At 43.1% G+C, this 18,806-nt stretch overlaps 1 protein-coding gene across 5 annotated transcripts in view; it reads right to left on the bottom strand.

Annotated features, from left to right (window-relative positions):
- Positions 1-18,806, bottom strand: part of Tpst1 (tyrosylprotein sulfotransferase 1) — a 90,618-nt gene that overhangs the window by 30,009 nt on the left and 41,803 nt on the right. For 2 of the 5 annotated variants that reach the window (XM_047533840.1, XM_047533841.1), the window contains exon 3: positions 4,689-4,887. The exons of the other annotated variants lie outside the window; for them this stretch is intronic. In XM_047533840.1, the coding sequence (XP_047389796.1) occupies positions 4,689-4,887 (199 nt within the window). The remainder of the gene's footprint in view (positions 1-4,688; positions 4,888-18,806) is intronic. 5 annotated transcript variants of the gene reach the window in all.

Raw genomic sequence — 18,806 nt, 5'->3', positions numbered from 1 at the left:
GACTTTACTGGAATTTAAAAGTGGGCACGCAAAGCAGATCAGGGATGCAGGAGGTTGGATATAATAAAATAAGGAAGAAATCCCCAGCCAGCATGGTCCCTCTGTAAGCACAGTGGGAATTAAAGGAACCCACAGTTTTGGTAGGCCTGAGGTGTGTCTGGGTACACAGAGTTTAGAGATCAAGGGCATTGCCCAGCAAACCTGAAAGATGCGCTGCACCATATCTGTGTGTGGGGAAAGAAGCCACCATCTCTCCAGGTGGCCTATGGAGAATAAGGAACCACTTTGCAGCCGCTGTTCGGGAGCTAGCAGCTAAAGGTCCAATTCCTGGCAAACCCAAGTTTGGTCACAAATGCAGGCACCACACACTGCATGACACAGAGTGTGCTTAAGTGAGCAGGAGAAAATCAAACCTGGAGAGAGGTTTACACAGGGGACCACTGGTGGTGGACACCCATCTGGCTCTACACCTCCCCCTCTAATCTGACTCCTTGCAGGACCAGCTGGGAGAGACTCTTCTGGCTGGGAACTCGGAAGGGCAGGGGCAGAAGGGACCATTTAACTATTTGGAGACTAAACCCCCAAGACCAGGAAATGTGGGGTCCGAAGGTGATGTAGAAGACTAAGACTTGGGTCCCGTACCACACAAGTAGAACCCAGGGGAGATCCCTGGGTACAGTCTTCCAGCTGGATCAGCAAGTACTGGGTGCAGGAGGTGTGCTGATTTGAACTCTCCAGACCAACTGGCATTCAGCAGAGAGCCTGGAGCCCACCCGAGCCTAAACCCTGGCTCCAGGAGCCCCACCTGCGGGATCACCTCTCACTCCAGCATTCCAGAGGGGAAAGCATCAGTCTAGACCACTCCACCTGAATTGCTGAGAAGAGAAGCTGAGAATCTTTAGAACGCCAACAGAAAGAATTCTTTAACTTTTCATCAAGATCTTTTAAAATTCTTTTTCTGTTTAATTGTGACCTTGTACATGGAAAAATATACATATTCATATTTGTTTTTTCTCATTTCTAGCATTTTTGAAGCCAGTTATTTTTCATGGATTAGTTTTTTGTTTAATTAGTATATTTTAGTTTTGTTTTGTATTATTTTATTTTTATTTTTCAAATTTTTACTTTTTATATACATTTTTTCCTCCTACCTGTTTTCCTTGACTCTTTTCTTCTGCCATAGGCCAATCTCTATTGTTCTGTCACTCTTTAATTTTTTACTTCTTCTCTCCTCCTCCTTCATGATTACCACATCCTGTATCACTTCTGTTCTCTCCTGTTCACCATGTGAAGCTGAAGACCCTTTTGCAAACTTGCTGTTTTTATTGTAGGCAATAACTGATCATATCATTTGCTTATTGTGATAATTAACACTGTAGACGTCAAAGTAGGAACCATTTGGTTTAATGCTGTATATTGTTTGCATTGGTTGTTATTATTTGTCTCCTCCTCAACAGTGAGGGAATGGAAACCTTCAGGGATACTATAAGTCCACAGGGTAAAAACCCTACTGCCTCAGATTCATACTGTTAGAGGGGCAGACACACAAACAACATGAAAAAGCAAAAGAACAAATGGCCCCAAACAAACCAAGATACTCCCATAACAGAATCCGTTAATACCACAGTGGAAGCAATGTCAGAGAAGGAGTTGAGAATGTACATAGTTAAACTGATCTGCAAAGTAAAGGTCAGTGTAAGAAATGAAATCAGAGAAAATACAGGAAGTGAAAGACCACCTCAATAAATAGGCAGAGGTTCTGGGAAAAAAAAAACAAGCAGAAATCCTTGAAATGAATAAATCAATAAACCAAATTAAAAATTCAATAGAAAGCATCACCAACAGACTAGACCGCTTGGAAGGCAGAACTTCAGGCAATGAAGACAAAATATATAATCTTGAAAATAGAGCTGACCATAGAGAGAAGATGTTAAGAAACCATGAACAGAACTTCTAAGAACTATGGGATAACCTGAAGAGACCAAATTCAAGCTTTATCAGGATAGAGGAAGGTGCAGAGATACAAACCAAAGGAATACACAATCTTTTCAATGAGATAATATCAAAAGGGCTGGGCTGTAGCTCAGTGGTGGAGTGCTTGCCTAGCATGTGTGAAGCACTGGGTTTGATTCTCAGCACCACATAGAAATAAATGAATAAAATTAAGGTCCAGCCAGGTGCAGTGGCCACACCTGTAATCCCAGTGGCTTGGGAGACTGAGGCAGGAAGACTGCAAGTTCAAAGTCAGTCTCGGAAAAAGTGACATCCTAAGCAACTCAGTGAGACCCTGGATCTAAATAAAATACAAAATAGGGCTTGGGATATGGCTCGGTGGCCAAGTGCCCCTGAGTTCAATTCCTGGTATCCTAAATAAATAAACAAATAAATAAGAATATAAAAATATAAAGGTCCATCAACTACTAAAAATATATGTAAAAATAATTTTTTAAAAAAGAAACATCAGAAAATTTCCCAAACCTAAAGAATGAAATGGAAAATCAAGTATAAGAGGTTCCCAGGTCCAAATATACAAACATACAGCAGAGCCACACCAAGACACATTATAATGAGAATGACTAACACACAGAAAAAGGATAAAATCTTAGCGGCTGCAAGAGAAAAAAAATCAAAATTATGTAGAGTGGAAAACCAATTCGGATCTCAACTGATTTCTCAACCTGGACCCTCAAAGCTAGGAGGTTCTGGAATAATATACTTCAAGCTCTGAAAGAAAATGGATGCCAACCAAGAATTTTATATTCAGAAAAATTTTCAGATTTGAAGGTGAAATAAAAACCTTACATGATAAACAAAAGTTAAAAGAATTCACAACTAGAAAGCCTGCACTACAAAACAATCTCAGCAAAATATTCCATGAGGAGGAAGTAAATAAAAAAAGTGAAAACCAGCAAAGAGAGGAACTACACTAAAGGAATAGTCAAAGGAGAAACTAAGTCAAATTAAAAGCCAGAAATAAACCAAATGACCAAGAATACAAATTATACAAAAAAAGAATACAAATTATATCTCAATAATAACCTTGACGTTAATGGCCTAAACTCAACAATCAAAAGACATTAGACTGGCAGATTGAATTAAAAAACAATACCCAACACTATGCTCACCTCATAGGCAAAGACATTCACAGACTGAAGGTGAAAGGATGGTAAAAAAAACATAGCACTCAGATAGACTGCGCAAACAAGCAGGGGTTTCCATCTTCATATCAGACAAAATGGACTTCAAACCAAAGTTAGTCAGAAGGGACAAAGAAGGACATTTAACACTGCTTAAGGGAATCATACACCAACAAGACATAACAATCGTAAATATATCTGCCCAAACAACAGAGCATCTACGTACATCAAACAAACCCTTCTCAGTTTTAAGAATCAAATAGACCACAACACAATAATTTGGGGTGACTATTTAACACACTTCTCTCATCACTGGATAGATCAGATCTTCCAAACAAAACTATAGGACTAAATAATACAACTGATAATTTAGACTTAACAGATATATAGAATATAGGATATTTCATCCATCAATAACTGAATACATTTCCTACTCAGCAGTAAATCCATCCTTTTCTAATACAGATCACGTGATGTAAGCTATCACATATGTTGACATGCAATTCTAGTATTACCTTAACATATTTTTTGCATCTGTAGGGTTATTTTGATAGCTCTCCTTCCACTGACACAGATTTTTGTGTTCTTTTTTCTTGATTATAGACTTATTTTTTATCAAATTTAAGCTGTATTATTTCTCCTCCATTTTATATATTTCTGCTCTTACTCTTATTTTTTCCTTCCTAGTACATAATTTGAAAAGAATTTGTTATTCCAGTTTCTTTCTAATAGAAATGCTTTAAGTTATAAATGTTCATCTGAGCACTGTTTCATCCCAGAGATCCTGATATTTTAAGCTTTTATTACCACTTAGTTCAAAGCACTTTTTACTTACTTTTCTTATGCTTTCTTCCTTGACCTGAGATATTTATAAGTGTGGCTCTTAATTTTGAAATAGTTGACATGTGGGGGTCTCTATATCTTAAGGTGATTGATTTCTAATGTCATAAATCATGCAGGAAATAGTCTGCATGATTTCAAATTAAAAACAAAGTAATGGAAATGCTTCCTATATTGATTGAATTGGTTATATTCATGTCAAAATCGATCAAATTGCATATTTCAAATAGGTACTTTTATTGTACCTCAATTTTACCTCAATAAAACTATGGGGAAAAAAAGAAGAACTCCCCTGTGACAGCAGGTGTCCATAGCGGGAAGGCTGGTGCATTCCTCACACACCAAGGTACCAAGAGGTAGTGCCTCATCTACACAGAAACTTAAGAGTCACGGAGCCACTAGATCCAGAGAAGAAAGGTTTGAAGAAGGTCTTAACGATCCTCCTTGCATGCAAAGTTGTGGGAGCTCGCTATGGACAATTTCCCCAACCTGAGTAGCAGTCCTACAAGTGGGTGGTACCCATTAAAGAGCTGTCCCCACCGTTGGTGGGAAGAGCCAGATCATCCTTATGATGCAGACGTCTGATCATAAAGCACTCCCACACAGAATTACTCTAACCTAAAACAATTTTCTGATCATAAAAAAGCAAGAACTAAAATAAGAAAAAAGTCACTCGGAACCAACCGCACACCAGTTTTCTCTGTCACTTACCCTTCTGGTGTTCTCCAGGATCCTGGGGTCAGGTTTCCCGTAGTTGGGCGGGTTGGCGTAAGGGTCATAGCCCAGCTTGGCGAGCATGGGTGCGATCACTGCCATGTCCTGTAAGACGTCTGGAGGGATCTTCCCGACCCATTTTGACAGAGCTCCCACATTGACGGGCTTGACGACTTGGTCTGTAGACCTCTCCACTCTGAAAACAATGCGATCAATACTTGCTTAAAGTTTTTAAAGTAATATTAAAAAATTGGTTTTGATGACTTATAACTTAAAACACTGTTATTTTTGATAAAAATCATAACTATCTGAATTATAAAGCAATTGTAAAAGAGGGTACTAAGAAGGTTTAACACTATCTACCACACTTTTTTAACCAATAATTTAAGTTGGACAGTGATTACTGGCAATCTCAGTATTCTAGAAACAGGGAAAAGGATCAGGCTAAAAATATCTGTACAAAATGTGTTGATACATTAATTACAGCTTGGCCAGGGGGGTAACAAAAATAAGCCCACTTAGAAAAACTGTCAACTTACTTGAAATGCATTAAAAAATGGGACTGATGAATGACTCGCTGGAGGGCACAGAGATGGACAGGTATGTAATAAAGCAAACAGTAAAATGTTAGTTGTAGAATCTTGCTGGTGGGCATGATTCTTCCAATTTCTTTTGTGTATTTGAAATTTTCATAATAAAACATTGGGGGGAACCACAAACCATAAATCACTAAGAATGCAAAATATTCACTTGTTCTGTCTTTCTGTTGACTTCCCAAAGATTCCTATCTTCTACAGAAGAAGTGCTGCTTATGATTTTCGATATCACAGGATTGAAACTACAGGACAATGTGTTTTGCACCTTGACCTGGGGATTACATCATCTTTGACCAAATGCCTAATGACCTTAAGGTAGGACATAAATGAAATGACACTGGGATTCACACTGGCCAATGACTATAAAAGGCAAGTGCTGAAGATTTTTCTATCCTAACACACAGAAGTCCTTGGAATCAAGCAGAGGTAGAAGCCCTTTTTCCTTCCTCGCTGCAGACAATCATCATTGGATGACGGGTCCACTTAGGACAGGCCCGGAGGCAGGTGGCTCCTCCTGGGCTCTGGCACCACCTCTCAGGCTTGCCTCCTGCCTCAGCACCATCTTCTGTCCCCTCCATATTCTCCAGGACTCCACTTGCCTACCTTCGCCCTACACACCCCTGCGCAATATCCTCCCTAGTCTCCTCTGCTGGACATTCTCAAGCCAGGCGGAGAACACCTGGTGTGCCCAGGACAGGTCCAGCTTGCAGACTGCCCAGGCTCATTAGAAATAGCACTTTGGTAAATCAGACATGCCCCACCCACGTGTGCTTCCTGCATCTCAGCAGCAAGTTGGTCCAGCATCGAAAAATGGCCCCAGGGCCGAGCCAGAGACTGCGATGGAACAAGGAGAGCAGGGTCCCTCCCTAGTTTCCTCCTGTCCCACTCACCACACCCTCCTCCTAGAGTAGGACCATCCTTTCTCCCTGCCTGCTGTCACTACCTTAGTTCATGAGACCATCATTGCTCATCTGTCACTGAAGAAGCCCTCTAATTTCCTTGCACATCAACAGTGGTGTCCCTTTCTGTTTATCCATCACCCCACAGCTACTAGGAGGGTCTATATCTTATGAATCTCACCATTACCAGAACCAAGCAGACTAACAGCCCATGAACGTTCAATAAATCTGTATCAAGTAAATGACTACAAGATTCTCAGGGAAAAAAGCATGTTACAGAAGTTTATGCAAACAGGCATAAGAGAATTCAGGTATCGCACCTCTGTAAGACCACAGATAATAACATGTAAGATGAGACAACTAAGAGCATCCAGTGCTGAACTGTATGTACACATAGGTTTTTAAAGAATGGGGGTCATGTCTACAGAGATTTAAAAATAAAAATAAAAAACTCCAGAAGGAAAAGAAAGGCTTAGAGCAAACAGAGAATAACGTTCTCTGTTCATCTACGTCAGGCACTGGGTATACATCTAATTGAATCCTTACAACTGCACTAGGAGAGAGAGGTTACAGTCCCTACTTTTCAATAGGCAAGCAAGTGATCTGCCAGGGTCACATGCTCTGGAATAACGGAGCAGACAGAGCCCAGTTTGTCTGTTCCACAGTGCCTGTCTCTCCAGTGTCTCTCACTGTCACCATCCTCATCACCTCCATGCTCACCTGTGCCTCCCTGTAAGCCCTGCCCCCACGGGACACAGCACAGAATGGACAGGCGGATGACCCTGACAACACACGCATTCCAGTGCACCGTAGATACACCAGGTGTACACAGTGCTGTGCTGGCTGTTTCAACACACTCTCCAATGCACGATGTGGAGCATTTACTGAAGTCCACGGTATAATTTCCACCATGACTGCCTTCAGCTGCTAACATGACCTTGCTCACTGTAGAACTGTGAGCAAAACGGCATCTCCAGGGCTGGGAAGAGAAATCTCAGCAGACCACTGGACACCTGCAGGGCCACAATCTGAGTCCAAACTCTGGAGACCAAAACAAACACCTTCCTATAAATCATGTGGCAGTCAAATATAAGGGAACCAAAAGCAATCTGTTTACAGCCTGTTCCACTGGAGACACAAAGGTACTCTTTGATGCAGAAATATTAACGTGTTTGCCCATGGACTGCTCACATGGTAAGCAGATGATGTGTTACACATACCTTTTGCCTTTCAAACTCCAAACAGCTTCTGAATTCTGAAATGCATCTGTGTAAGCACCAAGGTCACAGTCTGGTGTGTCACGACTGGAAGCTGGCTTTGCCTAGACAATGAAGGATAACTGAGGCTTCTGATGGAGGATAGGTCTGACTGCACCATGATGCTCACCATTCAATGCTGACAACTACAAGAGTGGACTGGAGGAGGCGGCAAGGGGGTTCAGGAAAACAGTAACACTGCTCTACATTTATATTTTGAAAGAGTCAAGAAACACTTAAGGCTTCCACCAGACCAAAAGAAACAGAAATCTAATTCCAAAGATCATTTTAAAAACTGATAAGCCTTAGCAGTCAATTAGATAAGGGCAGGTGCAGGAGAGGTCTACGGTGAGTTAATTTCTGGCCTGGAGGGCTGGTGGGTGGTGTTGACATGCATTAGAACAGGTAGTGAGGAGGAAAAGAACTGAGTTTTTTATATTGCTGCTTCCTTTTGTTTGAGTCATACAAAACAAAGAAAAAGGATGTAAACTGCTACAATCAGATAGTTAGCAGAAAGGGAAACTGGAGTTGACTAGGACACAGTATGTGCTCCGTGCCCACCACCTGCTAAAGCTCCACACCAGCTGCAGCACAGGCTCATGGTAAACGATGGGATGCCTTGTCTGAAGGAGATGGGATGTCAGAATGAAAGACTGAGGAAAGGCTTTCCTGCCTAACACCGCATCAGGAAGCCCACTGAGAGCGAAGGTGTCACTACGGATGCCCAGGGAAGGAACACGGCAAAGCCTGCTGCCTATCATCAGGAGCTTCTCTTCAAGAGCAGCAGAAATGCAGTTCACACTTCTGAGCAAAAATCCACACCCAGCAATCTGTGAACACCCACTATGTGTCAAGTGTTAAGATAATAAGTATGTAGAGATGACTCAAAAAGCTCAGAAATTAAAAAAAAAAAAAAAAAAAAAAGCAGCTCGAATCCAGCAAGAGACCAACATACACACAGGATTAACATACAGCAGTGGCACTGGACACAGGGCTGTGGGGACATGTCAGGACAGGACTTCTACTAGAGAGCAGGAGTCAGGCAAGCCTCAAACAGCTAAGGCATGGCCAGAAACCCAGGTCCTGGGCCAAACCCAGTTACACAGCTTGCTTTTATCTGGCCTGCAGGATAAGGGTGATATTTACATTTTAAATGGTTTTTAAAAATCAAAATAATGTTTCATAACACATAAAAATCTCATAGAATTCAAATTTTAATAATCATAAAATTTCATTATAACACAGCAAAATCTGCCATTTACATGTTGTCTATGATGCTCTTCTGACACAGTGGCAGAGCTGAGCAGCTAAGGTGAAGACTACTCCTTTGTCCCTCCCTGGGTCACACAGCTTGCAAACCTGAACTACTAACTCAAGCCCAGTACAAAACGTTTTGTCAACCCTGATCTACGGCTGCATGACAAGGGGATGCAGGATTTCTGTGGGGGTGTCTTCCTGGCAGAAGGCTCATATCAACATCCTCATGCGTAGGAGAACCTGGTGAGCAAGGATGGTGAAAGGAGAGCTAAGAAGCTGGTGTGCTCCTGGGGCAGGAGGGGAAACAGAGGGAACAAGGGTCCCCCTGGTGTTGCACTCACTGGGTTCAGGAAAGACATCTGGGGAGTTATGAGGACACTTAAAGGAGAAAATGGGAACAAGACAGGATGTGGTCCCAGTCCTCCACCAGGTCCTGGCTGGTGAGTCAATTTCCCATACCTAAAACCCTTGAAGGGCTGGTGGCACAGGCCTGTCAACCCAGACACTTGGGAGGCTGAGGCAGTAGGAATGCAAGGTCAAGGTCAGCCTCAGCAACTCAGCAAGACCCCGTCTCAAAGTAAAACATATACGGGGCTGGGGATGTGGCTCAGTGGTAAAGCACCCCTGGGTTCAATCTCTGATACCAAACAAAACAAAACAAAACAAAACAAAAACTCTTTAAGAGTGGCTCCTTTGTTCCATGTCAGATCTCTGGACTCACCCTCCCTATCTTCTCATAGATTCAAGGTATTTAGTTTATCTTTTTCTAAGTGTGGTGAAGAGAGTTGGGTCTGTACAATCCAGCTTTGTTATCTAAGACCACTAACGGGGACACAGTTTCAAAAAAAATTTCAAAAGCAGGATTGACAAACTAGGTCCCAAGTCTGTCCTGTTGCCAATGCTGTGTAGGTGAAGTTTTACCAGAACACAGTGATGCCTATGTGTGTCTGCGCCATCTATGGAAGCTTCTGCTCTACACAAGATCAAGGGAAATCATATTGCTGCAAAGCCAAGAGAATCTGGCTCTTCACAAACTAAGTGTGTCAACCCTGTTCAAAAGAAAACCATTATCAGAGGAAAGGGGGCCTGGTTTGAGACAGCATGATCTGCTCCTCGAGACCTGCAGACGGAGCTTACCAGATCTCCCCAGCTCCTTCAGCTCTCCAACAGGCAGGCCTAAAGTGTCCTCACTATGAACGAGGTAGGATTCCGGAACCCTCCAGCTCCCTGGAACCTCCAATCACTGTAACCAACTGACTGGCTGTGCACAGAGGCCAGGCATCTGACTCAGCATGTTCTCCCAGCACAGCATGGCCAGGCATCTGACTCGGCATGTCCCCCCAGCACAGCACAGTTGGGCACCCGACTTGGCATGTCCCTCCATGGCCGGGCATCTGACTCAGCATGTCCCCCCAGCACAGCAAGTCCCCCGCTGCAGATGTCCAGCCTCTGCAGCCTGGCAGCTGCTCGCTCCTCCCACCCGCCAAGGAATGGGGCCAGTGCCACAGTCCTGAACAGCCGAGGTGATCAGAATACTCCAACATACTCATTTGAAGCACAGTCAAACACGACAGCTGGGCCGACTGCCAAGCCACAGGTGGGAATCATGCTACACAGAAAGCACCACAGGAAACTGAGTCCTCTGCACAAAAGCATCGGCAGGGATGGACAGGAATGAGGAGTGCACAATGCAAATGGCCAGCTCATCACAGTGAAACACAGGAGGAAGACCATCAAAAATCACATTTGCAAAGCCTTCAACACTCAGACCTTGTCCTGTGAAAGAGAGTTTTAAAACATAACAGCACTTCCACTTTGTAAGAATGTGTTGCACATGCGTTGTGTGTGCACAGAAGCATGCAGACTGCTCACAGAGAGCAGTGGCTGAGTATGGCCGTTTCCTACCCTTTTTGGTTTCACATCACCCACTGACCAGGTTTTCCTTTTGTTGCCTGTGAATCTGGTGTAAGATCCAAAGTCATGATTCAGACCAGCATCGAGAAGCTTTCCCCATCTCTTTCCAGGAGTCTTAACCCATTTTGAGTTGCTTTTTGCTCATGGCATGAGACATGGGCCTAGTGTCATTCTTATGCAGGTAGGAATCCAGTTTTCTCGGCGACATTTATTCAAGAGACTGTCCTACCCCACTGCGGATCCTTGGCACCTTCACTGAAGATCCACCAACATAAACGTGCTGGTTTCCTTCTGGGTCCCCCTTCTACTCTGCTGGCAAAGTGTCTGTTTTTATGCCAGCCTATTCTGTCCTGACTACTAGAGCATTGCAGTTTATTCTGAAGTTAGCTGGTGCTCACATTGCTTTGGCTATTTAGTCTTTTGTGGCTCCACGTGAGTTTTTGGACTGCTTTTCTATTTCTGTGAAAAACATCATTGGAATGTTTGTTTGCTTGTTTGTTTTTGTAATGGGGATTAAATCCAGGGGTGCTCTGCCACTAAGCCATAGTCCCAGCCCTTTTTATCTATTGTTTCATGACAAGGACTTGCTAAATTGCCAAGTCTGTCTTGAATGTGCAACCCTCCTGCGCCAGCCGCAGCCCAGCAGGGGAGCGCTGGAGTGCACCACCACACCCAGCTTTCACTGGGATTTTGATAGGCATTATGTTGAATTTGCAGATCAGTTTTAGCCGTATGGACAATTTAGCTATTATTTTTTCCAATTAATGAACATAAGAGCTTTACATTTATTTGTGTCTTCAATTTCTTCCATCAATGCTCTATAGTTTCTAGCGCACAACTCTTTAACTCCTTTGTTAAATCTATTCCTAAATTTTGGGATTTTGCCTTAAAACCATTGTGAAAGGGACAGTTTCATTCATTTATTTTTTGGATAGGTCATTAGCACACTGAAACATGACTGGCTTTTGTATGTTGACATCGTGACCTAAAACATCACTGAATTCATTTATTAGTTTTCACAGGCGTGTAGGGTTTTCTAATTACTGTCCGCAGATGCAATTTGATTTCTTCCTTCCCAACTGGGGTGCCTTCTATCTCCTTTTCTTGCCCAATTCCTCTGGCTGGGACCATGCTAGATGGGAGTGGTGACAGCGAGTGAGCTCGTGTGCTCCTGCAGGAGGAGGAGCCTGGGCTTCTCACCCCTGAACGTGACGGTAGGTGGGCTTGAGATGCCTGGTGCTTACTGTGCCGAGTTCAGTGTTCATCCTGCAGTGTTGCTGGGTTTTCTCAAATGCCTCACTCCACCAGCTGAATGACCCACTGCTCTTGCCCTGCATCCTGCTTCTGGGGTGTACCAGGCTGACTGTATGTGAACCCATCCACATACCCCAGGGATAAATCCCACTTGATCATGATGTAGAATCTTCCTAATGTGCTGTTAAAAATTCAGTTTGCTGGGCTGATATTGTAACTCAGTGGTAGAGCACTCGACTGGCACTGGGTTCAATTCTCAGCATCATATAAAAATAAAATAAATTAAATAAAGGTACTATGTTCCATCTACAACTGAATTCTTTTTAAGAATTTTTTTTAAGTTTTTTTTTTTTTTTAGTTGTAGATGGACACAATACCTTTATTTTATTCATTTATTTTTATGTGGTGCTGAGGATCAAACCCAGTGCTTCACACGTGCTAGGTAAGCGCTCAACCACTGAGCCACAACCCCAGCCCCTCTACAACTGAATTCTTCAAAAATAAAATATATGCTAAAGAAAGGAACAGAGTCAGGCAGAGTGCTGCACACTTGTAATCCCAGCTACTTGAGAGGCTGAAGTAGAGGTTTGCAAGTTTGAGGCGACCCTGGGTGGTGGAGCACCTGCCCAACATGAGCAACGCCCTAGGTTCAATCACCAGCACGGGGTGGTGGGAGGGAACTTAGAAACTTGGGGATTCAAAGATATTGAAAAGACATGTCAAAGTATTTTTAATGGGTGAGACTAAACTATAGCATCGAGAGATGCACAATTGGGTGATGAAACTATAAAGAAACATAGGAAGTGTTTCTAAAAGCACCAGGACAGAGAAAAGGGGATTTAGTTTGGGACGGGGTACATGGAAAGGAGTCCAGATTAACCAGCACAGTTCTGTGTCCTGACATGGGTGGCAGTTACAGGGGCACCTGCCTTACCAAGTAGTCCTCACAACCACCAGGACCGGCGAGGCTGAAGGAGCCATCCTCCAGTGCCTCCCTCACCGTCTCAGCTGGGGCTGTCTGCAGTTTCCCAGGGAGGCCAGAGCCCCACCCCGTCATCTTCACAGTGGTCTCCTGCTGTCTGGAGCCCTCTGGGCAACCTCACCTTCTCAAGGAGACCACAGTCCCCTCTCGGACATGCTGCTCAGACTGCACCTTCTCAAGGAAGCTGGAGTAGATGACAACAACCTGAGTCCCACAATGCCTGGGTATGGATTCTCTTATCTCCTCTGTCTCTTCTGGTTTTTTTCATTAACTCTTCCAATGTAGTAATTATGTTTGTCACATTATTTTTGTTTTATTGTCTCCTCCCATGAGGGCAGGGATTTCTGTCTGTTCTTCTCTCCTGCCATCCAAAGTCCTTTACTCAAGGTCTCGCAGGCAAGCCTGTTCCCACCCTCCTGGAGGCTTTCTAGAAACTATTTTCTTAAAAATAGTTTTAGTTGTAGATGGACACAGTATCTTTATTTTATTTAGTTTTACTTATTTACTTTTGGTACTGGGGATTGAACCAGAGGCACTTAACCATTAGGCAACATCCTCAGCCCTTTGTTGTATTTTATTTAGAGAAAGGGCCTCGTTAAGTTGCTGAGGCTGGCTTTGAACCCTGCATCCTCTTGCCTCAGTCTCCCGAGTTGCTAGGATTACAGGCATGTGCCACCACACCCGGTTATTTATTTATTTTTATGTGGTGCTGAGGATGGAACCCAGTGCCTCCTGTGTGCTGGGCAGATGCTCAGCCACTGGGCCACTGCCCAGCCATCTCTTATCTCATTGTACTGACTACCATCTGACAAACCAGACATCTCACTTGTCTTCTCTTTTAATGGGAAGACTCTCAAATGCTAATGTAAATTCTAAGAATGGGTTTTTCTGTTTAGTTAACTGCTATAACCCAGCATGGAGAACACTTCCTAGCATGTGATGGAGTGCTCAATGAAAAAATGCAGAGTGAACAAATAGTCTGTATCATATTTAAGTTTCTATTTCTTCTGAAGAACTTTTAGTAGGAATGACACCTGAATTTTAACCAAGAGTCTTTCTAGCACTGAATTATATGATCATGCAGTTTTCTTTCCTTTCTCTTTTTTTCTGAGATGGGATCCAGGCTGGCCTGGAACACACAATCCTGCCTCAGCTCCCAAGAAGCTGGGATTACAAGCATGAGTCACATGCCTGGAATGACTGTTTGGTTTTCTCTTTTCAGTTTTTTGGTAGGTTTTTCTAATAGTAAAACATTCTTTCTTTGCTAAAATAAAAATTATTTGATCATAATCGCTTATGATCTTTGATACACTGCTGAATCTTGTTTACTCGTATTTTACTGATGATTTTAGCATCTGAAATTGTGTAAGAAAATTGATCTGAAGTTTTCTTTACCGTAATTTCTATTGGGTTCTATCATTAAATCATGGTTTCATAAACAACTGAGGGTTTTCCATCTTTTTCTATGACCCAAAATAGTTTAAGCAACCCTGGGATAATTTATTAAAGGTTAGAAATAATTCATTTGTGAATAATCTATTACTTTTAAATGTTTATCTCTTCACCTTGTAATCTCTTTGATGCTAATCAACCCAAAACTCCACCTATTTTGCAGAATTATTGTCTCTAGACAAATTTATTACAAATGTACTTTCATGTAGTATTCTCACTTAATTCTTTAAAATTTCTTTCATCTGTAATTCTTATCTTTTATATGTTCGGTCTATCTTTTTAAAATATTTTTTAGTTGTAGATGAACGAAATACCTTTATTTTATTTATTTATTTTTATAAGGTGCTGAGGATCAAACCCAGCACCTCACACGTGCTAGGCATGTGCTCTATCACTGAGCCACAACCCTAGCCCTCGGTCTCTTTATCAATATTGCAAAGGGTTTACCTTTTTGCTATTATCGAATCAATTCTGGATTTTAGTTATCCTTTCTATTTTTCTCATTTTATTGATAACAGCTTTTAAACACTGACTTTAAGGACCCAACACCTCAAATCCTTTGTCTGAGCTATCCTTACACTGTCCTAAATTCTCCTCTGACTTGTGTCTACTTCTTCTTTTGTTCGCCACCACTGACCAAGTCAGATACTGTCCTGCTCCATGGCCAAAGCGATTTTATGACTGAAGCCCGGAGGCCAGTCTCCTTACAAGATGCAGCGGGGCTCCAGCAGGCAGGTCTGGGGAAGGCCTGCCAGTGCTGACCAGAAGCACAGTTCCCCACGTTCACCACTGGCCAGCAATGGGCGCCAGCTGTGGGACACCTGCCACAGCGTGAGTCCCATAAAGACACAGCTTCTGTTCTGTTCACTGTTATACTTCAAGCGCCTAGAATGGCAGTAGGTATGAATGAGAGTCAACACATGCCCACTGAATACTGAAGTGTCCAGGTGGAATCAGCGATTCTGGGTTTAGACTGATGAAGGCAAGATCGGGGGCCTCTCTTCCTTTGCTTGACCTTTCTCCCCAGCTTCCAGCTCGCTTCTCAAGACTATTCTTCCATGTTGGAGGACAGGCAGCTGTGGTGAGATTTGTCTCTGGAGATTTTATTTTCCCTGTGTAGCAGTATCTTAGTGGGTGGCCAGCCCTTCATTTCTCACAAAGAACAAATCTGACTTCCTTTTTATGGCCTAGTAGTTGTAAAATACTGGTATTTCATTTCTCAAACATTCCTTCACTGACACATTCTGCTTTGGTCTGACAAAATGAAATAACCGACTCATTCTGTTAAACACTGTTAATAATTTCCTAAGCCCATTCTGGGTTTCAGGAGTAAGATATGTGACCAAATATTTAAACTATGGCTAGAACCCAATAGGTGATCAAGGAACTCATCACTGGACTTAGGATTGAGTATCTATCTCAAAACTGAATTACTTAACATGTTTATAACTTTCTTTGTTTTGGTGGTGCCAGGGATTGAACCCAGGGCCTTGTGCATCCAAGGCAAATCCCCAGACCCATGTTTATAACTTAATGAAGATTTAGAAATAATGAAAATATAATTGAGTCTCCTTTAACCATCACTGAATTTTACTACATATCCCTGATTTGAACAACACTGACGGAGCAATCGAGATTTTTTTTTTAAAGATTTTAAAGGATCTTTCACAATATGGAGAACACACATGATAAAGAAAAGTCACACTGTTTAAAGTGTGTAACTGGAATTTTTAGGTGTACACCCATGTAACCACCACTCAAATGCAGAGACTACTGGTCCAGCTCTAGTAGTCTCCTTTGTATAACCTGCCCATCGGAACTATCGAGAGATAACTATCCAGAGATAACTATCATGAAGAATGCTTTACCTGTTCTTGACCTTCATATGAATGGAAACCTCAGTACACGCTTATCTGTGACTGGCTTTTTATACTCAGCCTATCTGTGAGATTCAGCCATGCTGCATGAATCAGTCACCTGCTTCTTTTTACTGCTGAGTAATATCTCACTGTGTGAATATCTTTAATACATTTTTAGGGGGTTCTAGACCTGAACTGAGGATGCTTCACCACTGAGCCACACTCCTAGACCTTTTTATTTTTATTCTTAGACAGGGCCTCACTAAGTTGCTAAGGCTGAACGTGAACTTGCAACCCTCCTGTCTCAGCTGGGCTAGCTGCTAGGATCACAAGTGTGATAAGTCACATTTTATCCATGCATCCCCACGGTTAGGCACTGGCATCCACACAAGCTTCTGGCTGATACATCGAGTGGTGTCGCCAGGATGAATGTGCTCCAGCAATCTTTTGGTGGGATTTTTAAAATGGGCACCAGCTTTATGCTGGGCAAAAGTGGAAAGTGGGCCTGCTGCGCCACCAGCGGCAAGTCTGCTGGAGGCTGGAGGAATCACCTAGCCAGTGCCTCCCTGCACACCCCAGTACCCAGGGCTCCAGCTGACAGACAGCCATGCCGACACCGGGTTTCCGTTGCTTCAACACTGACCCTTCTGGCCCAAATGAGGGCATCTCACAGTGGACTTAACCTGCATTCCATGTTAACTAATAATATTAAGCCTACTTTTTGAAAAGAAGTATAATGGTGAGATCTTGCCTCACTAACTTATTAAAAAACTGTATGTTGCATGAGGAGGGAGCAGGTGCTGCTGGAGGCCTCTCAGAGTCAGAGTCAGGTCAGCCCTGTTCTCTGTCCTCGAGTCTGGAGCTGAGTCAGCTCCTAGTGTGCCTGCATTTCAGCCACAAGGACTCCCCTTAGCGTTTGTTAAAGGCAGCTCTCGTAAGGTCTCAGTTTGGTTTCTCCTTCCTTTCTGAAAGGGAGTTGGCCAGATCCAGAGGGTCCAGCTGAGTTTCCCCCTCAGCAGCGATGAGCGTTGTCTGCTGCCCTCTGAACCCAGGGTTTCTGGTGGGAGGTCAGCTGGTAGTTTTTCAGAAGACCCTTCATGGGAGGCTGCTTTTCTCTTGCTGCTTTGAAGGTTCTCTTCCAACAGCTGCATCAAGATGTGCCTGGGAGTATCACTTTGGTTTTATTTCACCAGTTCACTGAGCTTCTTGGATGTGCAGATAAACATTAGATCAAATGTGGGGTTTCCACAATAGTTTTTCCAGCATCTCCCTGCTCCAGGTCTCTCCTCACTGAGCACCCATAACGTGGATGCTCAGGCACTGGATGGTGGCCCACAGGTCTCTTGGGCTGTTTGTTTTTCCTCAATTATTTTCTTCTGCTGCTCGGACTGGATAAAGCTAATTGACATGTCTTCAAATTAACCTGTTCTTCCTTCCTCCTCCTCAGATCGCCTGTGGAATGAATTTTCCATCTTGTTCAACTGTCTATGACTCCAGAACCTCTATCCTGTTCAGTTTTATAACCACTGTCCCTTTGATGCTGTCTATGTGGCAAGACATGGTTCTCATACTTTCTCTTATTTCTTCAGGCATAGTTAGCTCTCTGAAGAACTGATTAAAACAGCAGATTTAAAATCCTTCTCTAGCCTGAAGTCCAGTCTCTGGACTTCTTCAGGGACAATCTTTACTGGTGACTGTTCATTTTCTCTTGTTTCATCTCATACCTCATAATTTTTTTGTTGAAAGCTGGGCATATTAAATATCATTTAGAATCTGGGAATCAGATTCTCTCCCCTCCCCAGTCTGTTGCTGCTTACTGAAGCAATCCATTTGTTTAGAATCAATCCTGATTCTGCTATGTGTGGGGAATTAAGTCTCTGTTCTGTTAGATCAGGGGCCAGCTAATTGCTGGACAGATTTCCTCAAATGTCTAAACTTTTGAAAGCTCTGTCTTTCCAGAAGGGCTTTGGGGGTCTGGGGTGCACTTCCAGGGCTCAGTGGCAGGTCTAGCAGCCCTGTGCCCTGCCTCTGTGGAGCCTGGAGACCTGCCTGAAGCAGTCCTCGAGCACACGTGCTGTGCTGCCAGCAGGGCGTGCCCACTCTGGCTACAGTGGCCATCACCAGCACCACTCCCAGCCAGGGCCCCTAGGCTTCTCAGTAGCCTGCTCTGGCCACAGCTGTTACCTATGACTAGGCAGCAAGGACAGAATCACTTATCTAGGAAGGCTTGAGCCACAGCCTTCCACTCTCAGCATGTCAGCCTGTCAAGAGCAATAAGGAGATGGCTTTTGAACCAGTCTTTGAGGGAGTTGTCAATACAGCAAAATAAGAATTACAATTCTTATCAGCTTACTATGGTGATGCAGCCACATCAATGTTCAGAGCTGCTCAATTCACAATAGCTAGATTGTGGAGCCAACCTAGATGCCCTTAACTGATGAATGGATAAAGAAACTGTGGTATATATACACAATGGAATATTACTCAACCATAAAGAAGCATAAAATTATGGCATTTGCAGGCAAACAGATGAAGTTGGAGAATATCATGCTAAGTGAGATAAGCCAATCCCCAAAAACCAAAGGACAAATGATCTCTCTGATAAGTGGATGATGATACAAAATGGGGGGTGGGAGGGAGGCAAGA

This window comes from Sciurus carolinensis, chromosome 18 (genome assembly GCF_902686445.1).
Source record: "Sciurus carolinensis chromosome 18, mSciCar1.2, whole genome shotgun sequence".
In the NCBI taxonomy this organism is placed as follows: Eukaryota; Metazoa; Chordata; class Mammalia; order Rodentia; family Sciuridae; genus Sciurus; species Sciurus carolinensis.
This window is presented reverse-complemented; position numbering and strand designations above follow the sequence as displayed.